At 34.9% G+C, this 21,638-nt stretch overlaps 1 protein-coding gene and 1 pseudogene across 1 annotated transcript; both read left to right on the plus strand.

Annotated features, from left to right (window-relative positions):
- The first annotated feature begins 1,749 nt into the window (after positions 1 to 1,749).
- Positions 1,750 to 2,700, plus strand: LOC137254186 (uncharacterized; annotated as a pseudogene).
- A 3,769-nt stretch (positions 2,701 to 6,469) lies between these two features.
- Positions 6,470 to 11,608, plus strand: LOC137252417 (uncharacterized). Its single transcript, XM_067788058.1, has 4 exons — positions 6,470 to 6,696; positions 9,710 to 10,343; positions 10,416 to 10,624; positions 10,696 to 11,608. Exons 1-4 carry the CDS (start codon positions 6,591 to 6,593, stop codon positions 10,923 to 10,925), a joined length of 1,179 nt encoding a protein of 392 aa, XP_067644159.1. The 5' UTR covers positions 6,470 to 6,590; the 3' UTR covers positions 10,926 to 11,608.
- Positions 11,609 to 21,638: the final 10,030 nt, after the last annotated feature.

Consider the following 21,638-nt stretch of genomic DNA (forward strand, 5'->3'; position numbering starts at 1 on the left):
TCGGCTTCGCATGCATATTTATCAGTTTTGCCAGGATGATGCGACTAAATCGAATATCACAATGAACTTGAGCTCTCAGTAACAGCTTTCATTTGATATCCACACATATACACACACATTCTAGGGCAGCGATTTCGTTTAGCACCCCCCGAGTTCGGGGTTAAACTTGGTATCAAAAGAAAGAGGGGGTTCTCCCGATCACAAATATATATAACCTAAAGTGCGCAGACTTATAGTTTACGAGTTATTTGTTGTTAAATTTTGCAAATTTAGCAAATTTCTATAGCACTTTCACTTACAATTTACACATCTTTCAAAACCTTTATGCACATACATATCTATATAAATTGGCAACGATACACTTAAATTTCATTTTTGTATATTTCACATATAATTCTTGCATTGTTTTTACTTAATATAAATGTTTTTATTAAATCAATCGCGCTTTTGTAGCAACATTCACATTTTATATTTTATTGATGACATTACAAAGCTGTGCTGCCACATCAACAAAGAAAAATCAAATATAAATATTACCTTGCCACCTTTCAGTTAATAAAGAAAAAGGAAAATATATATTTTTACTACTACGCGGAAGGACATCACCGTGACTGTAGCCCAGGTTATACCACACACCCGGACTTGGCATGGCGTAGCCCAGGGTTAGTTTTTATAAGCGCGGCCGAAGGCCGCCTACGCGGAAAGGTGTTCTACGCAGAATTACTGTGCATGGCGCAGCCGGTGTTGGATCGGCTAACATAACAATGAACATAAGAGTTATAAAGTAATATCAGCTCGTTCACGAATGCAAAAAAGAGCTTTTTCAAATTTTTGGTAAATAAAGACTAGTAAAGTTAAAGAGAAAGTCAGATGAAAGATATTTTTATAAGTTATTTTTCGATTCTGCACTTCTTCCGTTTTTTAGATGTGGCAACATAAATTTGTAATGTCATAAAATATATATACGTATACACATATAAAATTTGTATAGATATTTGCAAACTTTAACAACAAACAACTTTTAAATTATAAATTTCTTTTCATTCCGGTCTTGTCTTTACGTGTGAGTGGTCGGGCGGTGTCATCCTCTACTCAACGTCAATTTTCGGGCTTTTTTGCGTTGAGTGAAAAAATAAAATAGGCCTCAAGGTTGGCTGCTTTACTTCCCTCGGGCGTTTTGGCGAAGTTAGGAGATGCAATGCCTCCCTGACCAGGAGTGAGGGCGGTTTTATGCACTCCTAATAGGAATCAGTGACATTGGAAAAATGGCGTGGTGCCAATAAAAAACCTAACCTTACTTTTATACATACATACATAAACTAACGGAATATCTGGCGTGACGCCATAAAAATCAAACGTGTTTTATATATGAACGGAACTTTTACCCATAACGGGATACCGGAAAAACATGGCAACAAGCCATATATTGAATTTTATAACCTGGCGTGGGGCCATGAAAAACCTACTGAATTGAAAATACTGTCGGAATATAACCTGGTTTTATGAGGATCTTTAGAATCCCTACCACAGAAATTATATCTCTAAAAAAAAAAAAATTTTTCTTTTCAACTTTTCAAAATGAGTATTGTTCCAGTTGGTAGATTCTTGTATTATTTTTTGTTCCAGTGTGTTAAATGTGATTTCTTATTAGATTGTGATGATGTCCCTTCCACCAGCAGTGGTGTGACACACGACGACTTCAGTAGTGGAAGAAAATCAAATATTCTGAAGGTATCAGAAGTAAATGAGATGTGGAATTTAGTCGCAATTTACGAAGAATGTAAAATACGCGAGTCGTGCATTCTTTTCGCAGAAAAACTCGGTTTAGTTTTGACCTCGAAAAAGTGCAGACTGCATAAAACTCAAATGCAGGTATCATGCAAAGGAAACAACACAGTTGGAAGTTTCCGATGTCGGAAAGGGGTATGCCGGTCAAAGGCCGACATTTCGAGGACAACGGGCACTTTTTTGAAAACGCGAAAATTGATCTTGCACAAATTTTTTATTCAATGTACGCGGGCCATTAGCAGCAGTCGCAAGTTCGGAAGGAATATTTTTTCAAGGGCACAGTCCTTTCTAGTGCAACTATATGCGATTGCTACAACTACTGTCGTGGAGCAGTTGTACTATATCAAATATCGCAGCAGGAAGCTCAAGGAAGGATTGGGGGTCCCGGAAAAATTGTCCAGATCGACGAGAGCAAATTCGGAAAAATGAAATATAACAAAGGTAATAAAAGTATATATATTACACGTAAATAGTTAACAATTTTTTTTTCAGGTCGAAGGACATTGTGTGTTGGGGATGGTGCAAGACGGTACCAACCATATACGGATGGAGGTGTGTCCGGAAAATATTCGGTCCGCGGAGGTCCTCATACCACTCATAAAGAAGCACGTTATCGAAGGAAGTACGATACACACCAATTTTTGAAAAGTGTACGACTCTTTGGTTGAATATCGGTACGAGCATCGGAAGGTGAACCACAGCGATCCGGACCACCCCTTTGTGGCGGAAGATGGCACGCATACTCAGCGGATTGAGTCGGAGTGGCATGCGTTTAAACACTTTTTGATGAAGGATAACACAAATAATTGTCATAATTTTTCAGATCTAATTTTTGAGTATTAATGGAGAAAAAAAAATTAGAAAAATCACGAAGATTCATTCGTGAAATTAATTGAGGCAATTAATAGCTGAATTCAGTAAGCCGTCTCTAGTCACTATTAGAGACTATTTGGGGTGAAAATCACTTTTGAGACAATTTGCCATTCTGTAAGCTGTCTCGCGTCTCCAGCCTCACAAAAGCAATCACTAATTTGTGAGCTGGGCCGGGGCAGATCACAAACGTGAAAATTTCAGAAAAAGTATGAAAATTATTTGCGAAAAACGCTTTAAATATATTTTTTTTTTATTCCTCAAATTAAAATAAGCATAGAAAAAATTAAAAAACAGAAAATACTTAAAAAAACATCGAACTCTATGTGGCGCCGCTGAGATTCGAACATACACACTTTGGGTTTTTCTATAAAATTTGTGAACGGCGTCTTAGCGAGCTCAGCCAAAACACCACTCAACATTGCGTTGACAAAATGCAATGCTATATTATTTGTTCAATGTATGAGTAAATTGTCATTTTGGTGAATTTCGTTGATATGGTGAATTGTTTTTGTGACTTTCGTTTACTGAATACCGAAATCATCTCAAGTCACAAAAATTGTCTCTAAAGGAAAATTTCAAATTTAGAGACTTGAGATGAGACTGAATTACAGAATTCAGCCGTAAATATACGTACAGTCCGTAAAAATATATATTTTTCTTTTTCTTTATTAACTGAAAGGTGGCAAGGTAATATTTATATTTGTTTTTTCTTTGTTGATGTGGCAACACAGGTTTGTAATGTCATCAATAAAATATATATACATACATAAATGTGAATGTTGCTACAAAGGCGCGATTGATTTAAGAAAAACATTTATATTAAGTAAAAACAATGCAAGAATTATATGTGAAATATACAAAAATGAAATTTAAGTGTATCCTTGCCAACTTATATAGATATATATGTGCATAAAGGTTTTGAAAGATGTGTAAATTGTAAGTGAAAGTGCTATAGAAATTTTCTAAATTTGCAAACTTTAACAACAAATAACTTGTAAACTATAAGTCTGCGCACTTTAAGTTATATGTATATATTTGTGATCAGGAAAGCCCCCTCTTTCACCCTAAAAACCCCTTTTTTTATATGAAGGGTGTGCTATTCTAAAATTTTCCCCATTCTAGGGGTATCCGGGTCCATGTTTTGGCCTATATCTCAAGACCCTAGTTACTCAGCGGTGTAAAATTTACTCTGTACTACAGCATACATCAACAGCTTCAATTTGATACCCCTAATGTAAAAACACATTCTAGGTGTATCCGGATCGACGTTTTGGCCTACATCTCGAGACTCTAGTCACCCAGCGGCATAAAACTTAATCTGTATTAAAGCACAGATCAACAGCTTCAATTTGATACCCATAATGTAAAACCACATCCTAGTGTTACCCTGATCCACGATTTGGCCTATATCTCGAGACCCTAGTCACCAATAGGTATGAAAACTACCCTGTACTAAAGCACTCATCAGCAGCTTTCATTTGTTATCCATATTGTATAAACACACTCTAGGGGTACCCGGGTTCACGTTTTCGCCTATATCTCGAGACCCTAGTCACCCAGGGATATGAAAATTGTCCTGTACTATAGCACTCATCAACAGCTTTCATTTGATATCCATATTGTATAAACACATTCTAGGGGTACTCGGGTCCACATTTTGGGCTATATCTCGAGACCCTAGCCTCCCATTTGTATGAAGATTATCCTGTACTATAGCACTCACCAACAGCTTTCATTTGATATCCATATTATATAAACACATTCTAGGGGTAACCGGGTTCACGTTTTCGCCTATATCTCGAGACCCTAGTCACCCAGGGATATGAAAATTGTCCTGTACTATAGCACTCATCAACAGCTTTCATTTGATATCCATATTGTATAAACACATTCTAGGGGTACCCGGGTCCACGTTTTGATCTCAAGACCCTAGGAACGTAGCGAAAAAAAAGGTAGACGTTGGCCGATTCTCGGACCTACCCAATATGCTCACTAAATTACATAAGAATCGGTTCAGCCGTTTCGGAGGAGTTAAGCCTCTAACACCGTGACACAAGAATTTTATATATTAGAAGATCTTTAAATTTTTTTCATTTCAAAAATATGAATTCTTCGCCTAGTTTTTTTTTTTTTTTTTTACTATTTATTTAAATAATGTACTTTGTATGGCTGCAGCCCATGTTTAAATAACAAATACATCAAGCTTTGTATTGTATTTGTTGGCGTTTTCGTTGTTTAATTGACTAAACTGAGATTTTATAACAATTAGTATGCAAAAGTTGGGTAAAGGGGATAGTGACCCGTTGGTACCCCTTTAATACTTTTTTTTGCAAACGCTACTACAATTCACTAACACTAACAAAGCCCGCGCATGCGCAGAACAAAATAATGATTGACATAAAAAAATTTGCACATTAAGCTGGAGACGTTGGTGCTTTATCGGTAACCGTATCGGTAACCTTTTAACAGCTGATTCGACTAAACTTATGAAAATCAATGCAATCGATTATTGGTGCCGCTAAGGTCGTAACCGTATCGTAGCCAACCAATTGGGTTTTGGTTTACCGTCGTAACGATAAACAGCTGATTACGTTAGGGATACGGATACAGCGATACGACATACGGCACCAATGACTCCGGCTTTAGGAAGATAGGAAGGTATTGATATAGAAGTATTATATATATGTTTACATTGCACACTCATAAGTTAAGGCCGTGACACAATGACATTTTTTCATATAGATGCGTTTAACACAAGCTTATGCATTCCAATAACATCGCCACAATAAACCAAGATGTTGCGTTTGTAAATATGAAGGAACTTCAGACGTGGCAATTGAAGTTTATTACGCCTTGTCCAGTCACATACAAAATTTCGCGAAACACTGTTATAAACATTTTCCCTATGCAACAAAAATACTTGCTCACATATTTTGTGTCGTAATCGATTGCTATTTAATTGCGAAAAATGTTAGAAAATTACCAACCAGTGCGAAAAATAATTTCACTTGCAAAGTGTGCCAATACCCTTAGCCAAAGCAAATGTCAAATTCTTCTTCTTATGATTTACTTGGAACAAAATTTGGGAGATGGCTACTTTTCAATATCAGATGGCGCCAGTGTCGCTCATTCTACCGCTCTATATAAAAACACGTACAATCTACTCATAATGCATAAACTTGTGTTAAACTCATCTATATGAAAAACTGCTTATGTGACGGAGCTGTCAGGTCGTGTCAGCTGACACGTTTTTTCTACGTACGTTCGTGGGTAACTGCCGCTTTAAACTCCTGCACAAGCCGATTCGCTTTTCTGTGCACACACTGTGATTCAGTGTTATTGCCGATATTACTTTCGATTCGATTCGGCAAGCGATCAGCATCATTGTTTACTATATAGTTTGGCAGCTTAATTCGAGGTTATGTTGCGAATAGAGTGGAAGGCACTCGCAGGCCGTGAAAATAGGCACTCGAATGGAGTGGAATGAAGAACAGTAGGAAGACCAGAGTTGCATTGGATCAATCATTGCATCAATTTTAAAGATAAATTTAGAAAAAATAATTAAATACTTGAGTATAAGCAAACATTTTATTTCATTTACTGCAATTAAGGTGTCTTAGATGCCATTTATTCCAAAATTATAACATTTTATGTCTGTTTAAAAATTTAACTTCAATTTCCCTAAGATTTCCGTAATATGGCCATTAGTAATGTTTGTGTGTGTGTGCAAATTTTGAGCGATGAGCTGTTAGTTGCGCTACTTGGTAAAGTTTACAATGATCAGCATTCACTCGACAACAAACGCTAACAAGAGTTGAGTGGCAACGAAACTGCGCGTTTGAGTTTAAGCAAGAATGCTTTGTTTTGTTCTTATTTCAATTGCCTTTCGGGTAATGAGTGAAGTAACAATTACAACAAGATAGGATGAAATGAATGACTCGAATCAATCGAACCAAACTAATGAACTGTTGCTTGCGCTCTACATTTTTGGTTTTCAAAGAAAGAAAACAAAACGACGCTGCAATGGAAGGAGACGTAAGTAAATTTTTTTAATAAAAATTTAATATAAGACTTAGTATTATTTAGTATGTATATCTATATTATAGTTAACTTCAAGTAGCTCAATAATACATAGCGAAGGTATAAGCAGTGAAGAAGAAAGCTTTAAAGAAATAAAATCAAAAATTTTGAGCAAAGAATACGATATTTGTAGCAAAAAAGGGCGTGTCGAATATATTTGGTAAAGTTAAGACTAACACGGGCCTCGAATTGGACAATATAGTTGTTTGCAGGACTTGTTGAAATGTTTATAAATTTAATCAAAGTAGTACCTCTAATTTAGTAAGGCACAAGTGCTATAAAAGTGAAAAAAAAAAAAACAATTCTACTGCGAAGTTAGAAATTAGTGCGGACTTGAAACATGGTGGCATTATTATTAACTGGGTGGGTGATTGTAAATTGCCGTTCTTTTCAAATAGTCCAAGATAGTGGTTTGCTGAATTTTTCCGAGTTTCTTGTGTCAATCGGCGCGAAATATGGTCCTCACGCAAATGTTGAGTCCTTGCTACCACATCCAACTACAATATCCCGAAATATAAATAGTTTATATGATAAAACTCTGGAAATAGTATGGACCGATAATTTCTTAAGAACGTCTATATGTCCTTGACAATTCATTATGTGAAGGACGGTAAACTTATCAGTCGTCTATTAGGATTGTCAGCGTTTAAAAGAGAAAGATGCACAGGTAGCTGTTATGAATTTAGTAAAATGCTACAATTAAAATGTTACTGTCATTTTCTAAGTAAAAAATTAAAGTCAAAGTTTAACAAATTAAAATGTTACTGTTACTTTCCAAGTAAAAAATTAAAGTCAAAGTTTGATATAAATATTATTATTATTTATTAACAAATTAACTAAATTAAGTTGGTAACATTTAACAAGCATTAGCTGAGAAAAAAATTGACATTTGGAAAATTAATAAATATAAGTCAAGATATAAACGGCAATGTTTGACTTTTACTTTTTTACTAATACCTATTATTTCTTATGTCTTCCAACTATTACTATTTAAAATTAAAGGTAATGTTGCTACGTGGGTTGTTAAATAATAATGTTTTTTTTTTTTTTTATAGGATCGCAACCTGACTTTAATTACAAAGAAACATTTTTAGGCCCGGTTTTTCAGTGCGAGTAAAAAAGTAAAAGTTAACTAAAGCTTTTTTGCCACTTTGAAAATTGAAATTGAAATGAGCGGTAAAATTTTATGTAAACGAAAATAGTGGCAAGAAAAAGCTCTAGTTAACTTTTACTGCAGTTTATACTCGTACTAAAAAACCGGGCCTATGTGCAGATTTTGGCCTAAAATCTTAAATTAGCTAAAGTAGGTGATATTTTTAGTAAAATATTTCTCCGTTAATTCTCTCTTTAGGGGAAAATATTCAACAAAAGATGTTGAAGATATTAAAATTTCACGACCTACTCGTTGAAAAAGCCGTGTTTGTCATTGATAGAGGAAGAAACATGAAGAAGGCTTTTGAGTCCTATAAAAACATTTCATGCATCAACCATTTGCTAAATAATGTATTGGAACAATCTATAAAAACCATTCCTGAGTTCAACGCGATGCAGCTACTAAGCTTGTTAAATTTCTTAAAAAATCTGGGGAAAATTCGGTTTTACTATCATCTCTAAAAAGCTTTTCACCTACAAGATGGAACACCATATTTTATATGCTGAGCTCAATAAAAAAAACTGGACGGAAATTACTAATATTTTGCAAGACGAACAACAAATATCAAGGCTCAATGGTATTAATTTGAATTACGTTGAGGAAATCTTGAAAATATTAGAGGTTTTCGAAGAATCGTCCAAGGAGCTGGAAGGTGAAAATTACCCAACCCTGCATTTGGTCCTTCCCCATGTTTATAGATTAAAAGATCTTTGTGCAAGAAATGAACTTGAATGAACTTCCATAAACCAATTTAAGAGGAAGCTTTATGATTTGTTGGACACCACTGTGTTTAATAATCTTACTAAAAATCACAAGCTAGCTGTATTTTTGTTCCCCCAATGAACAAATTAGTATTTTTTAACGAAAACGATAAACTTCTCATAAGAAACGAATGCAAAGCCCAAATGTTAAGCTACGTTAATGATACGGCGAACCAAGATCAACAAAGTAAATCACCGAATCCTCCAACTCGCAAATCCCAGCTTTTTACAGCATTTTTACAGCCAACTCAAGTTTCAAACGAGGAAGATAATGTGATGAATGAGCTTATAAAATATGAATCGACTAATGTCATATATTATGACGAATTCAATGTGCTTCAGTGGTGGCACCTACATCAACTAGAATTCCCTTTACTTTATAAAGTAGCCAACAGTCTGTTAGCGATTCCAGCCAGTAGTGCCGCTTCGGCAAGAGTTTTCTCCAAAGCAAGACACTTAATATCAGAGAATCAGAGTGCAATCGGTTGCAATTCATTTTCCTTACATCAAATAATGTTTTTACATATTAATATGGATATCAATACATTAGTACCTACATGGTAGTTGCCAGGTATGCTTAACCAACGAACCGATATCATTTAGTTACGATAATTAACGTTAATAAACGAAAAAAAGTCATTTCGTTTCGTTTATTAACGTTAAAAACGTCAAATTAACGAAATGATTTTGTTTCGTTTTCTGCCATATCAAAACGAAATCAAATCGTTTAAGTTGATTATTAATTTCAAACTATGCTGGCAATACTATATTATCCATAATAGCTTTGTTCCCGAAGACCAAAAACTCAGTCATGGACCGTCACGGACTCCTTGAAATCATTCCCGAATGTAATTTTCCCACTGGTTTTGGTTTTGCTTCCCACTCTGAGAGGATTTTTTCCTTTTGACAGTTCCATTAGTTTTAGTCAGAACACTTCGGGAAAACACCTAACGTAATCGCGTCAACCAAAACTTACATCGTGTATTTTTCTGAAAAAGTTTCTACTGCAAATACAAAGCTCATTGCGTTTATTTAATATATGTACATATTACAGTTAAAAAGTGGAAATCATGGTGTAAAATGAGAACAAAACGGGGTGATACAATTCGCAACTTTTATGAGCTGGATATCAATGGAAAAAACGAATGCAAAATATGCCACCGGATCCTTTCTAGTGATCACCTGGGAAACCTGAAGTCTCATCTTCTACGAAAGCGCAAGGAAGAATATAATGAGAATAATACATATGTGGAAATTAAGACCCTTCAGGATGATGTTAAGTATAAAATAATTTTTACGATGTCCAGAAACGAAGTTAGAAAATCGTGTAGTGATTTTGTGGCTGAATGTGGGCTTGCCTTACAAGTTTTCAGTAGCAGTCATATGCAAAAAGTATTAACTCCCATTTGTCAGCAAGTTGGGCTAAATAACATTAACAGAAATAATATACACCATGTTTTGCAAAAAGAAGTGCACAACGAAATCGACAGTTTAAAAACATTATTGAAAAACAGAATATTTTCCATAAAAATTGATAGTGCTAAACGGTTTGACCGCAATATTGTATGTATAAATGCGCAACTATTAGATAAGGGAGAAATAGTTATTAAAACACTTTTAGTCACAAATTTCACAGAAAGGCATACAGCGAAAAATTTAAAACAAATAATTATGGAGACCTTAGAAAAGTAAGTTATTTTGTCCATTTCATTGATATCGATGCCCTTAATTCTTAAAAAACTATCATTTAACGTTTTCAGATATGACATTTCAATAGAACAAATATATAGTATCACTAGCAACAACGGGCAAAATATGATAAAGTGTGGTAAACTTTTGCAGAACGAGGTTGAGTATGTCGACAGCAAGTTTGACAATGAAGAGAATGGGGTCGAGGATTTGGATTCAATTCCATGTGACAGTATTTTCGACGATCCGATATTTGATGATTGCATGACAACTCATTTTAGTGTGACATATATATAATACAATAATATATATAACTAATGAATACACTTTTATAACAGAATTTTATTGCAGATTCCCTCTCTGTTATAAGATGTGCCGCATACACGGTACAATTGTGTGTACAAGATGTATTAAACCATAAAGATGTAAAGCCAAAATATGAAGATTGCCGAACAATAGCAAAAAAGTTGCGCACACAAGGACTACATCGTGTTCTGGTCGAACATAACTTACCACTACCCATTGTACAGGTTTACAAGTATGATATGTATGAGAGGGAAACAATTTCTTTCCCTTTCTAACACACGGCAGTTTGACACTTCGGTCAGTGTCAAACTAGCGTGGAACCTGCGTGGAACATGAGTTTTGACACTGAACGAAGTGTCAAAATTACCGGGGTTGCTTCGTCGAAAGCGACACAGGGAAGCAAAAAAGGGATCGGAATATCAGATATGGGTTGCTGTGATGGTAAATTTCTTTTAACGAATTTAGTAGGAAATTTTAAGTGCACCCATGTGGGTCCTTCAGAAAATTATAAAAAAGTCTTCAATTGGGGTATCTGAGAACGCGTAGTTATTTCAGTATTAAGAATACAAACAGGGGAGTTAAGTTTTTCTACCCGTTCAAAAGTTCTCCGCGAAAAACAGTTTGAAACCGAGGTCGACTGCAATAACCCGTCCAAAAAAGCGGAAAGAAAAATGAATAGACGCGTTTTGTCCTGTTGTCAATAGTCCGAAGAGAAAAAGTATTCGAATTATTGGAAGCGAGGCAAAAACGCGTCTATTAATACCTCCCCCGACGGTTTTGGTCGTGTTTTAGCAATCGTCCCCGTAAAAAAGTATCACAATTTGTTAATTAAAATTGTCCAAAATATATGGTTATTAAAGAGAGATGTAATTAAGTGCTCGTTTGAAAGTAAATAAGTATATTTCTTTGTAATATAAGAAAAAAAAATTTTAAGCAGTTTTCGATAGCAGCTACTAAACTTTGTTTCGTCCTAAGAAGTACAACAGTGCCAAATAGCATCCACAAAAAAAACGAACAAGAACAAGCATTTTATCAGGTGAGCGTGGCTGTGTATGTGCGTGCTGCTACATATCCTACTTGTAGACCTGTACAATGACCACTACCTACTGATGAATGCCCAACACGTTGGAGCTACTCATACGAGATGGTAAAACATTTAAAAGTGCTTCAAGAATTTATCAAAAACAATATTGCTAAGCCAATCATAGACTGGGATTTTGTGGATGACTTTTTACAAAGCTTTTCTGTTATGAAATTAATTACGGAACAGCTTCAAAAACAAAATTTACTTTTCGGCGACTTCATTAAATTTTTCTTGGAAACTTGCTTAGCAGTTAAAAAAATCTCAACACAATCAGATATTTCAAAACTCTTATTCATTTCAATAAATGAATGAAAAAAATAAATTGCTTGCTAGACCAACAGTAGCTGCAGCTATTTACTTAGACCCTAGGCTTCAACACTTATTACAAATATCGGAATTTGTACATATGAGAGGTGTAGCCATTGATCATTTGAAAGTTACTTCCCTTACGCAGGTATAGTATCCATAGTAATGTTTGGAAATTCCTGAAAATAAAAATATTCTACAACTTGTTTTTATTTATATGACCTCGAGCCAGCAAGTAAAAAGGTAAAAATATTCTATCTTTTTCTTACAGGCTGTACAAGACAACAGTTTTACAATGGCAAGTGAGGACGATACAGATTTGCTTACAAAACTTCTAAACCAAACCACTGCACCAACATTCAACGATTCATGCATTTTAGAAGGTTATTCAGCTATTGAATCATTCAACGAATCAACAGACACAAAAGTAAATTTAGCTGCTTTTTGGGAACGAATGAAATATACATACAATAGGGCGGGTCGATTTAAAAATCGCTCATTGCTCTGTGAAAATCGTATTCTAGGTATCAAAATAAGAAACTTTGCCGAAGGAACCATACCTCTAAAACGAATTCTGATGTCCCCCCCCTTTGGGTCGAACTTTTGGGTAGGGGCAATTTCAATTCTACCTGCTGTGTCCTGTGGTGTCTTAAGAAAAACAACACAAGCAATTTTACGATCTGCAATTGTGTCACAGTGATACCTTCATTTTTTAAAACGGTTGAATAAAAAACCCACACAACTATGTTTACGACATGCAAATGCATCACAGTGATGCCTTGGTTTTAAAAGGGGGTTGTAAAAACGGTAATTTCTAACAATTTTTTTTAATTTCTTTTCTATTACTCAGTTAAATTCATTTTTTCATTTACTTATGTTCTGACTAAATAAATTTCTAAAGAGAAAAATAAACTCCAAAAAGAAAAAACATAGGCATTTCAAGGTGGGATTTTTCAAAATTTGCCCCTACGACCCAAAGGGGGACATCAGAATTTGTTTTAGAGGTATGGTTCCTTCGGCAAAGTTTTTTATTTTGATCCCTAGAATATTATTTTCACAGAGCAATGGGTGATTTTTTTGCTTCCCCACAAATCGACCCGGCCTAACATACAAACATTTGTATTGGCTTTCCCAAATTATTCACAATGACTACAGGTCAAATTTGGGTGATGAGCTGACCGAAACTATTTTGCTATTGACCTAAAATGCAAATAAACTCATACAGAGTATAAACTATTTTGCTATTGAGGCTAAATAACAAATAAACTCATACAGAGTATACACGTGTGTCCGCAATTATAGCAGTGAATTTTAATTTGATTTCGTTTGAGTCAATCTATTGCGCATACAGGTGTACATATATTTAATTAACTTTTAACACTCGCTCGAGTAACCTTTTTAAGACTTGGAGCACAGCTCTTATGAATATCGACTGTGAAATCGCAAGATTATTGTTTTTTTCTTTTCTCGTGGTATTATTTTTATCCCCCCGGAGGGGGATCTGGTGAACGGTGTTTGAGTCACATTTGGGTAATAAATTGGGTCGTACTTCAAACCTCTATGACAATTGCAGACCTCTATACGCGTGTGGATCACGTGTGACCCAAGGAGGTGTTTTGTGTATCAAACGAAATTTGTTGATGAGGGCTTTTACAAGAAGTTGTTTTAAGTCCAATATCAACCCTTTTCCGCTATATCAATTCTGATTATTTCAAAAAACAATGGTTTAATCATATGACTCCAATTGAACCAACGTCATAACACATCCACAGGGATATCATAGCCGAATTTATAGCGAAAGTTTGCTGCTTCATAGCGTGCTTTCTGCACTTGTGATCTGCTATCAGCTACAATGAAAAGGTACAAGTTATTACAAACGAAATAGTTTTCGTTTATTTGGTTGTTTACTTACCAATGCGACCGGTCATAACACAACCAATAGTTTTCGTTATGCGAAATAGATGTGTGACTGTTTCTGGATCAATCGGCTTCTCAGCAACCTTTTTTTGTATGGCCACCACAGCGCAATCCTTGCCTTGCAATTCCACCGATGAAAGACCCTCATGATCAATTGACTTGAAAGCGTACTATGTGGGGAAACCAGAGTATTAAAAAATACTCCAGCCGATTACATATCAGGATCAGGAGAACTCCCTCTATCATTTGATACCAATTTTAATAAAATATTCGGGGGATACGAAACTAAATCGCAGCCGATGCATTAATATTTTAGTCAGCATAATAGCTTAACCACTTGATTTTAATTTTTTTTTCACCACCGGTTGGAGCTGATTTACGAGCTGCTTTTGTTTCAAGTTGCTTGCATGGACACTTTCCACGATAAGATTTAAGTGCAGTTTGCTTGATACTAATTACTTCCGATTATTTGGAATATATTTATGTTGATATTTTATCCAACTTTATTTGCCCATACTTTTACAATGCACGAACGTTTGTTTACAAATTTTTAACCCAGCTGATTGAAGGCGGAGTCATTAAAGGTGAAAGCATTAGCTAAGCTGATTGCAACTTTTCTCATGAATTTTGACAGTACGAACATTTCTCAGAGTATTTTTGACATTACCACCAACGAATTACACAAACAAATTACATGGAGTTTGTGTGCATGTTCGCTCGGCTGTTACCACCTTACGGCTTCACCATGGCTATAGCATTGCCAGCAAAATTCAAACATAAAATATCACGTTTTTGTTAACGTTTTTAACGTTAACGAAAGCTTTTCGTTTCGGTTAAAAACGAGATACAATTTATCTTGATAATTTCTTTATCGATAATATTTCGAAGTGTTTCAACGAAACGGTGGAAATTTTTTGATAAACGATTAGCTTAACGTTAAGGTGCATCCCTGGTAGTTACTAATGATTTTTTACAACATTCATTATAGAGAATAAAAAAAAATACACTGAATAAATAAAAGCTTGTTTCTTTTAATTACGAATAGACGAACGCCTGCGTTTGTAGCTGAATTTGATACCATTGCCTTTCGGATCAATTGCCAATCGAATCAATTGCCTTTCGAGTTATGAGCAGTGTGATCACTTCTAAAATCTATTTAGTGGTAGATTTAAAAAAAAAAGGGTGGTAGATCTCCTAAAAATAGTGGTAGAATGTTCAAAAACATTAAAACCAATTTTTTTTTTTCAAATTATTATTATTCAACGATTAAAACGAACATAACAACTTCAAGTGCATTAACAACATACATATAAACATCTGTATGAAGAGTATGTGTATACTGTATAGGCTTTAGACCTTATCAAATAAAGAAATATAATTAAATAATAGTGGGACTATCACCTAGTTTTTTATTCTGAAGTTAGTAGTCGGTAGTTTTTAAGCGTATTTTTAATAAACTATTTGAATAAGTATCAAAGAACTCGTCTTAAAAGTTTGCAAATTTTTTTACTACAAAGGCCTTAACAGCTGAATTTGATAATCAAATGCGAACTACCGACCAAGAACTTTAACAAACCATGTGTGGATACGACAAAAGTTAATTTACAGTCTCCGAATATTCCATTTTTCATAACACATAGTTCAAACATATAATAATACTACTAAGAAACCTTAAAATAACAAATTACTTCAATGGTATCCAACGAATACCAGTAGCCCGAATCTAATGAAATAGACTTGTGCTTTAAAACAATTTATTTTTTAAATCTTACAACTTACATCCGTGATACCGAAGGCATCCATCGGATACTGCAATCGACGGCTGAGTGGAATATCGCTCGTATCTCGGCTGCCAGTTCGAGAACGCCCTATCTGAGAATGTTTTTCAATAACACCATATTTAAGTTTTTCTTTTGAAAACGACCTATCTCAGAACTCGATTGAAGAACGTCCAAAATGTTTTTCATAAACGTCCCAGCTTATGTCACAAATTTATTAAATGTAAGCTGAGATAGAGCGTTTTTGAAACAAGTTCTGAAATAGGGCGTTATTCCAAAATTTTCTGGGATAGGGCGTTTTCGAAACGGCGGCAGAGATACGGCGATATTTCACTCAGCAGTCGAAAAATCAGATTATTGCAAAGTTTTTGGCACGAATTTCCCATCAATAAAGTTAAATTTTACATAAAGTTGTATAAGTTCTTTCGAAGGTACGTAAGTGTTATAAATATCACACATTTCTTTGGTGAAAATTTGAAAAACTTATACAGAGTGTGCTTTACGTTTAATTTTCAACATACTTAAAAACTTTAATTTTAGGTAATTGTGAGCAACTTAAAGAACATAGTCAAATGCAGGCAAATAAAAAGTGGTAGATTTTTAAGAAAAGTGGTAGGAGTGGTAGATCCGGATTTTAGCCTAAATAGTGGTATATCTACCACTATAGTGGTAGAGTGACAACACTGGTTATGAGTATGATCAGCTACAAAAGCAAATAGTGCAGTGAGTGAGATGTGCTCTCGCTCTTTGCTTAGAAGCCCTTTCACACAGCTACTGAGTTATTGTTGTGTAGGTAAGTGAGCCAATATTTATGCGAGTGGCTTAAAACGCCGAACGGATGAATCGTTGCAGGTGTTTAGTGTTAATACAATACACGATAGGTTTGAGACTAGCCGATAATAAAAAGTAAAATGCCCGCACTCTGGCTGTGGTACATGATTTCTGAAGGCTTTTAAATAGTACATAAATAACAATTTTTGGTTCAAATATGCAGAAATATACATTGCTTAAATATTATTTTTATAAAGATAACACTAATTTTACCGTTAATTAAAATATGTAAAGGTAAGCTTTTAGCATTTGGTTTGTTTATGTTTATTTTAGTATAAGTCGAGGCTCCACGTAGTAAGATGCTACATTCAGTGTACTAATTGCTTGCTTATTGTGAAATACTTTCACTAAAATACACTGGTTCACCTGTTTATTGAAATATTTTTAGATATAAAATATGCTTTTGTTGAAATGTAAAATGAATTTTGAAAGAAAATTATAGAGTTTAGTGTTTTTGAGTTTGATTTAAAGCGAGCAAGAAAACTGAAATTACTCGGGATTTTAATTTCTTTACATTCACCCCTATTATGGTTGTCAATGTCAACCAGGCATGCTTAACGAACGAAACGATATCATTTCGTTACGATAATCAACGCTAATAAACGGAACGAAGTCACTTCGTTTCGTTTATTAACGTTAAGATCGTCAAATTAACGTTAATTTGACGTTCTTAACGTTAATAAACGAAACGAAGTGACTTCGTTTCGTTTATTAGCGTTGATTATCGTAACGAAATGATATCGTTTCGTTCGTTAAGCATGCCTGATGTCAACCATCACTTCGTATCGTCGCCGACGTCACGTCGTATCGACATCGACGTCACGATAATGCATAATTGGTATTTACTAAGACAATGTATTGATGTCGACGTGATATCGATAATTTTATAGAAAAACTGTGATCCCCATACTTTTGACAATTGTTTGTTTACAATTTGTTTAGTGTTAAGTTGATATTTAATCTAAAATTTGTGATTTAAGATGTTTTTTGTTTCGGAAAGTGAAACTTCGAGTGATGACGAGTGCAAGGAGATGTTACTTCACAAAAGAGATGCGCCAAAAGTCAGACATTTTTAATTTGCCAGATAGGAAGTAAATACTATAATTGCTGTTTTTCATTAGTGCACAATTCTCGATTCCGGGCAAAATATAGAGTTTATTCATGAACTTTGGTGGGCATATTAGTGAATGATTGCGTATCCCATTACTGTACCATTAACGATTCCTCTACATACTTGAGCGTGGTGCACTAATGAAAATTTAATCGAATTGTCAGATGTTTCCTTGATTGTAATGAACTGACTGCGTCAAGTTTATTTTTAATTTATTTCAGATTTCTAGATTACTCTCGGTTAAGTAAGGCCGCGTTTAACTACATTCTAGAGCAAATAGAGCCGTCAATGAAAATAGGGAAACGTTCTACATTTATTTCAAATAAAATAAAGTTGTACAGGTTCATCTCATGATTCGCTCGTGTGGAACATTAGTTCTGCCAAACGGGCTTTACGTGAGCGTTACGATTCTGGTGTGCGCAACACTTGGCTATTAGGTAACGACAACCACTTCCTTTTATTTCAGTAAAAAAATAAAACAAGCTGTTTACAGGTGATGCAGGCTACCCTTTAGAACCTTATTTAATGACACCCTTTAGGTCAGCTTCAGAAGGAAGCGCTGAAGCAGTGTACAACACCAAACATGTCAAAACAAGAAACATTTTAGAGAGAACCATTGGAGTTCTGAAAACCCGATATCGTTGCTTACTTGGTGCTCGTCAGCTACATTATAAGCCAGAGAAAGCAACACAAATCGCTAACGTTTGTGCTGCCTTGCATAATGTTTGCATTAAATATAATGTAGACATATCAAACCATGATTCACCTTCCGAAGCTGAAAATACCCCAGATATGATTGAAGTTGATGTGTCCGAAAACTCACAAAACCTCGAAGCTTCACAAATACGGCAGGAAATAAAAGAAAGTTTTTGTAATTAATTCATATTACAAATTATTTATCAAGTTTGTATTTTCTTATTCAAAAATATTAAATACTCTGCTGTGAATAAAACAAAACGTTTTAGTTCAATTTTTTAAAGTAAAAAATAAATAAAAATTTGCTTTCTTAGCATATAGTCCATTGGTCATATTAGGTACAAAGTTCAAGTACAAAATTTTAAAAGCTACACGTGTGCTCGGTACACACATTCAGTCTATTTGCGGTCTTCATTCACCGGCCAGTTCAACACCTGTATTCGCAAAAACAGTATCAATAATTCTATAAAAATTGCAAATTGTAAATAAAAAAAAGCTAAACAATTTTTCTTCTGTTTTTGGGAATACAGTGTACGTAAAAAAATGTCAATTTAAAAAAAAACTAAAACAAATATTCTTGGGGCGTGGCCAGATTTTCTCACTAAGCTATTTAAGAAGATCCAGCTTCCTAAGCCCGTCTAATTTTAAAATATCTAGCTCAACCTGCTTTATTTGCAATTTTAAGCTGTTCATTTTCTCCTATCTTTCTTCCTGCCTTTGCATTATCCTAAGTTTTTCCCGCTCTATTTCTAACATCTTCTCCGATGTGTCATATTGGGTGTTCTCTATTGAGTTTATATTGCTCCCAATTTCCTCAAGAGTTGATGAAATTCGTGTCAACACACTCTCTTGCATAGCGGTATGATCTTCCAATAAGTGCCGCCTCTGTCGGTGCTCGCGGTTACGTCTTCTCCTGCTGGTACAAGGAGGCGAATATAAATTGTGCTCAGCAGTAAAATTTTCATTCTCCGCAGCATTTTGATATATTTGTATTTATTCAATACTGTCTATGAAAGAACATTTCTTACAGACTAATAACAATGGTGTAGGTTACAAAATGAAACATACCTACTTAAAATAAGAGAGTAAAATATTCAAAAAAGCTTGTTTTCCCAAGGAAAAATCAAGGGAAATAGTCTGAGATAGAATATTAAATTCGCGCATAGATCTTGCAAGAGGAGAATTACTGGCAAATTTAGTTTTGACTTTTTTCCAGTAAAAAGGATAGGTGACGCGAAGATTTCGCCTTGGAATGTTAAAAGTAATCCTTTCCAGAAGATAAGGACAATCTATAGTACCATGATTGACATTAAACATGAAAGTCAAAGATAAGATTGACCTACGGGTTTCGAGAGATTGTAGGTCAAGTAGCATAATACGGGATGCATAGGGTGGAATGGGAGTATCAAATTTGAGGGACCGTAAAGCGAAATTAATGAACACCTTTTGAATACGTTCTATTCTTTTTATTGATATCTGGTTATACGGCCTCCAGACAAAAACTGCATATTCAAGGTTTGAGCGAACAAAAGTTATATACAACAATTTAAGAGTATAAGGGTCTGAGAACTTGGTGCAGTTCCGACGAATAAAGCCTAGAACAGAGTAGGCCTTCGCAATGATGAAATCAACATGTTTGTTAAAAGACAGTTTCGGGTCCTAGGTCCTTTACTTCGACAACATTCTGAAGGACAGTATTAGAAATGTGGTAGGACGTACTTCGAAAATGCAAAATTATAAAACATTTCTTTATGTTTAAAGGGAGTCGAAAACGAAGACACCATGAATGAACAGCGTTGATATCGCATTGAAGCTTTGCTTCATCAGAGGTATCTTGGACTTTGGCGAATATTTTGAGGTCATCGGCATAAAGTAAAAAATTTGCGAAGGAAAAGCAGCTACTAATGTCATTGATGAACAGAACAAATAGTAGAGGGCCTAAGACGCTCCCTTGTGGTACCCCAGAAGAGGCAATGAAAGGTTGTGAGAACGCACCATCAATGGTAACAACACAACGTCTATCAGTGAGATACGATTTTATCCACTCCAAAAAGCTGGAATGGAAGCCCATAAATGCTAGTTTTTTAAGTAGTACTATATGAGAAACTTTATCAAAGGCTTTTGAAAAGTCTATATATACACAGTCAACCTGGAATCCAGCCGAAAAGCCAGTATTGCAGTAGTCGGTGAACACAGCTAAGTTCGTGGCTGTGGACCGCCCTGGTACAAAGACATGCTGATTATGACAAATAAGCGACTTGGTTGCAAAGAACAATTTGTCTTTTACGATGTACTCAAAAAGTTTTGAGACGGCAGAGAGCTTCGAGATGGGTCTATAGTTCCGAACATTATTCTTTTTACCAGATTTCAAAATCGGAAATATGTGTGCTACTTTCCAATCATTAATGAAAGTACCTGAAGAAAGAGATAAATTAAACATTATTTTAAGAGGTTCGATGAGAGCTGGGCATTTCTTTAGCAAAATCGCCGATAGGCCATCAACGTTTGTCTCAGACGAAGGCTTCAGTGAAGTCAGACCCATCTCTATGTCCTCAACAGACAATACAAGAGAACCAAAATTTAGGTAAGAGCTAAAGTTCGAAGAAAAGTTTGCAGAAGAGGAATTCTCATCAGTAGAAAAGTTTGACTTAAAAAAATCAGCAACCAGATTAGCTACCTCATTGGGCCCTTCAGCAGATTTATCGTCGAGAAAAACTGACGTGGGAATAAAAGAACGAGACCGTCTGGATTTGATAAAGGTGCAGAAATAGTTCGGATTATTTTTAATGCTGCGCTCAGCACAGTGAATGTAATTCTTGTATAGAAACTTATCTAACCGGTTAAATTTGCCAGCAAAGTACTTATATTTATTATAAAAATAAATATTCCTTGTTGTCTGAAATTTTTTGTGAAACTTATTTCTCAGATTTTTAAGCTTCTTTAAATCTTTAGTGTACCACGGAATTTTATGTGGCCGTTTCTTTTTAACTCCTATATTTTCTAAACAAAAGCCATGCAAAAAATTTTTAAAATTAGAAAAGCAATTATTAACATTTGAATATGAAAAAAGAGCAGTCCAATTGACCTCTTGTAATAAATTATTTAAAACAGTAAAATCACAATTATTGTATTGGAAAGCGAACACATCACTAGTATTTTGACTAGTAGAAATGTATTTATAACAATCAATACTTATATTTAAAGGTACATGATGCTTGTCACATTGACTTAAAGGCAGCAAGCATTCCGAAATATTGTAATTAAT

Source organism: Eurosta solidaginis, chromosome 5, assembly GCF_040869045.1.
Source record: "Eurosta solidaginis isolate ZX-2024a chromosome 5, ASM4086904v1, whole genome shotgun sequence".
Classification (NCBI taxonomy): Eukaryota; Metazoa; Arthropoda; class Insecta; order Diptera; family Tephritidae; genus Eurosta; species Eurosta solidaginis.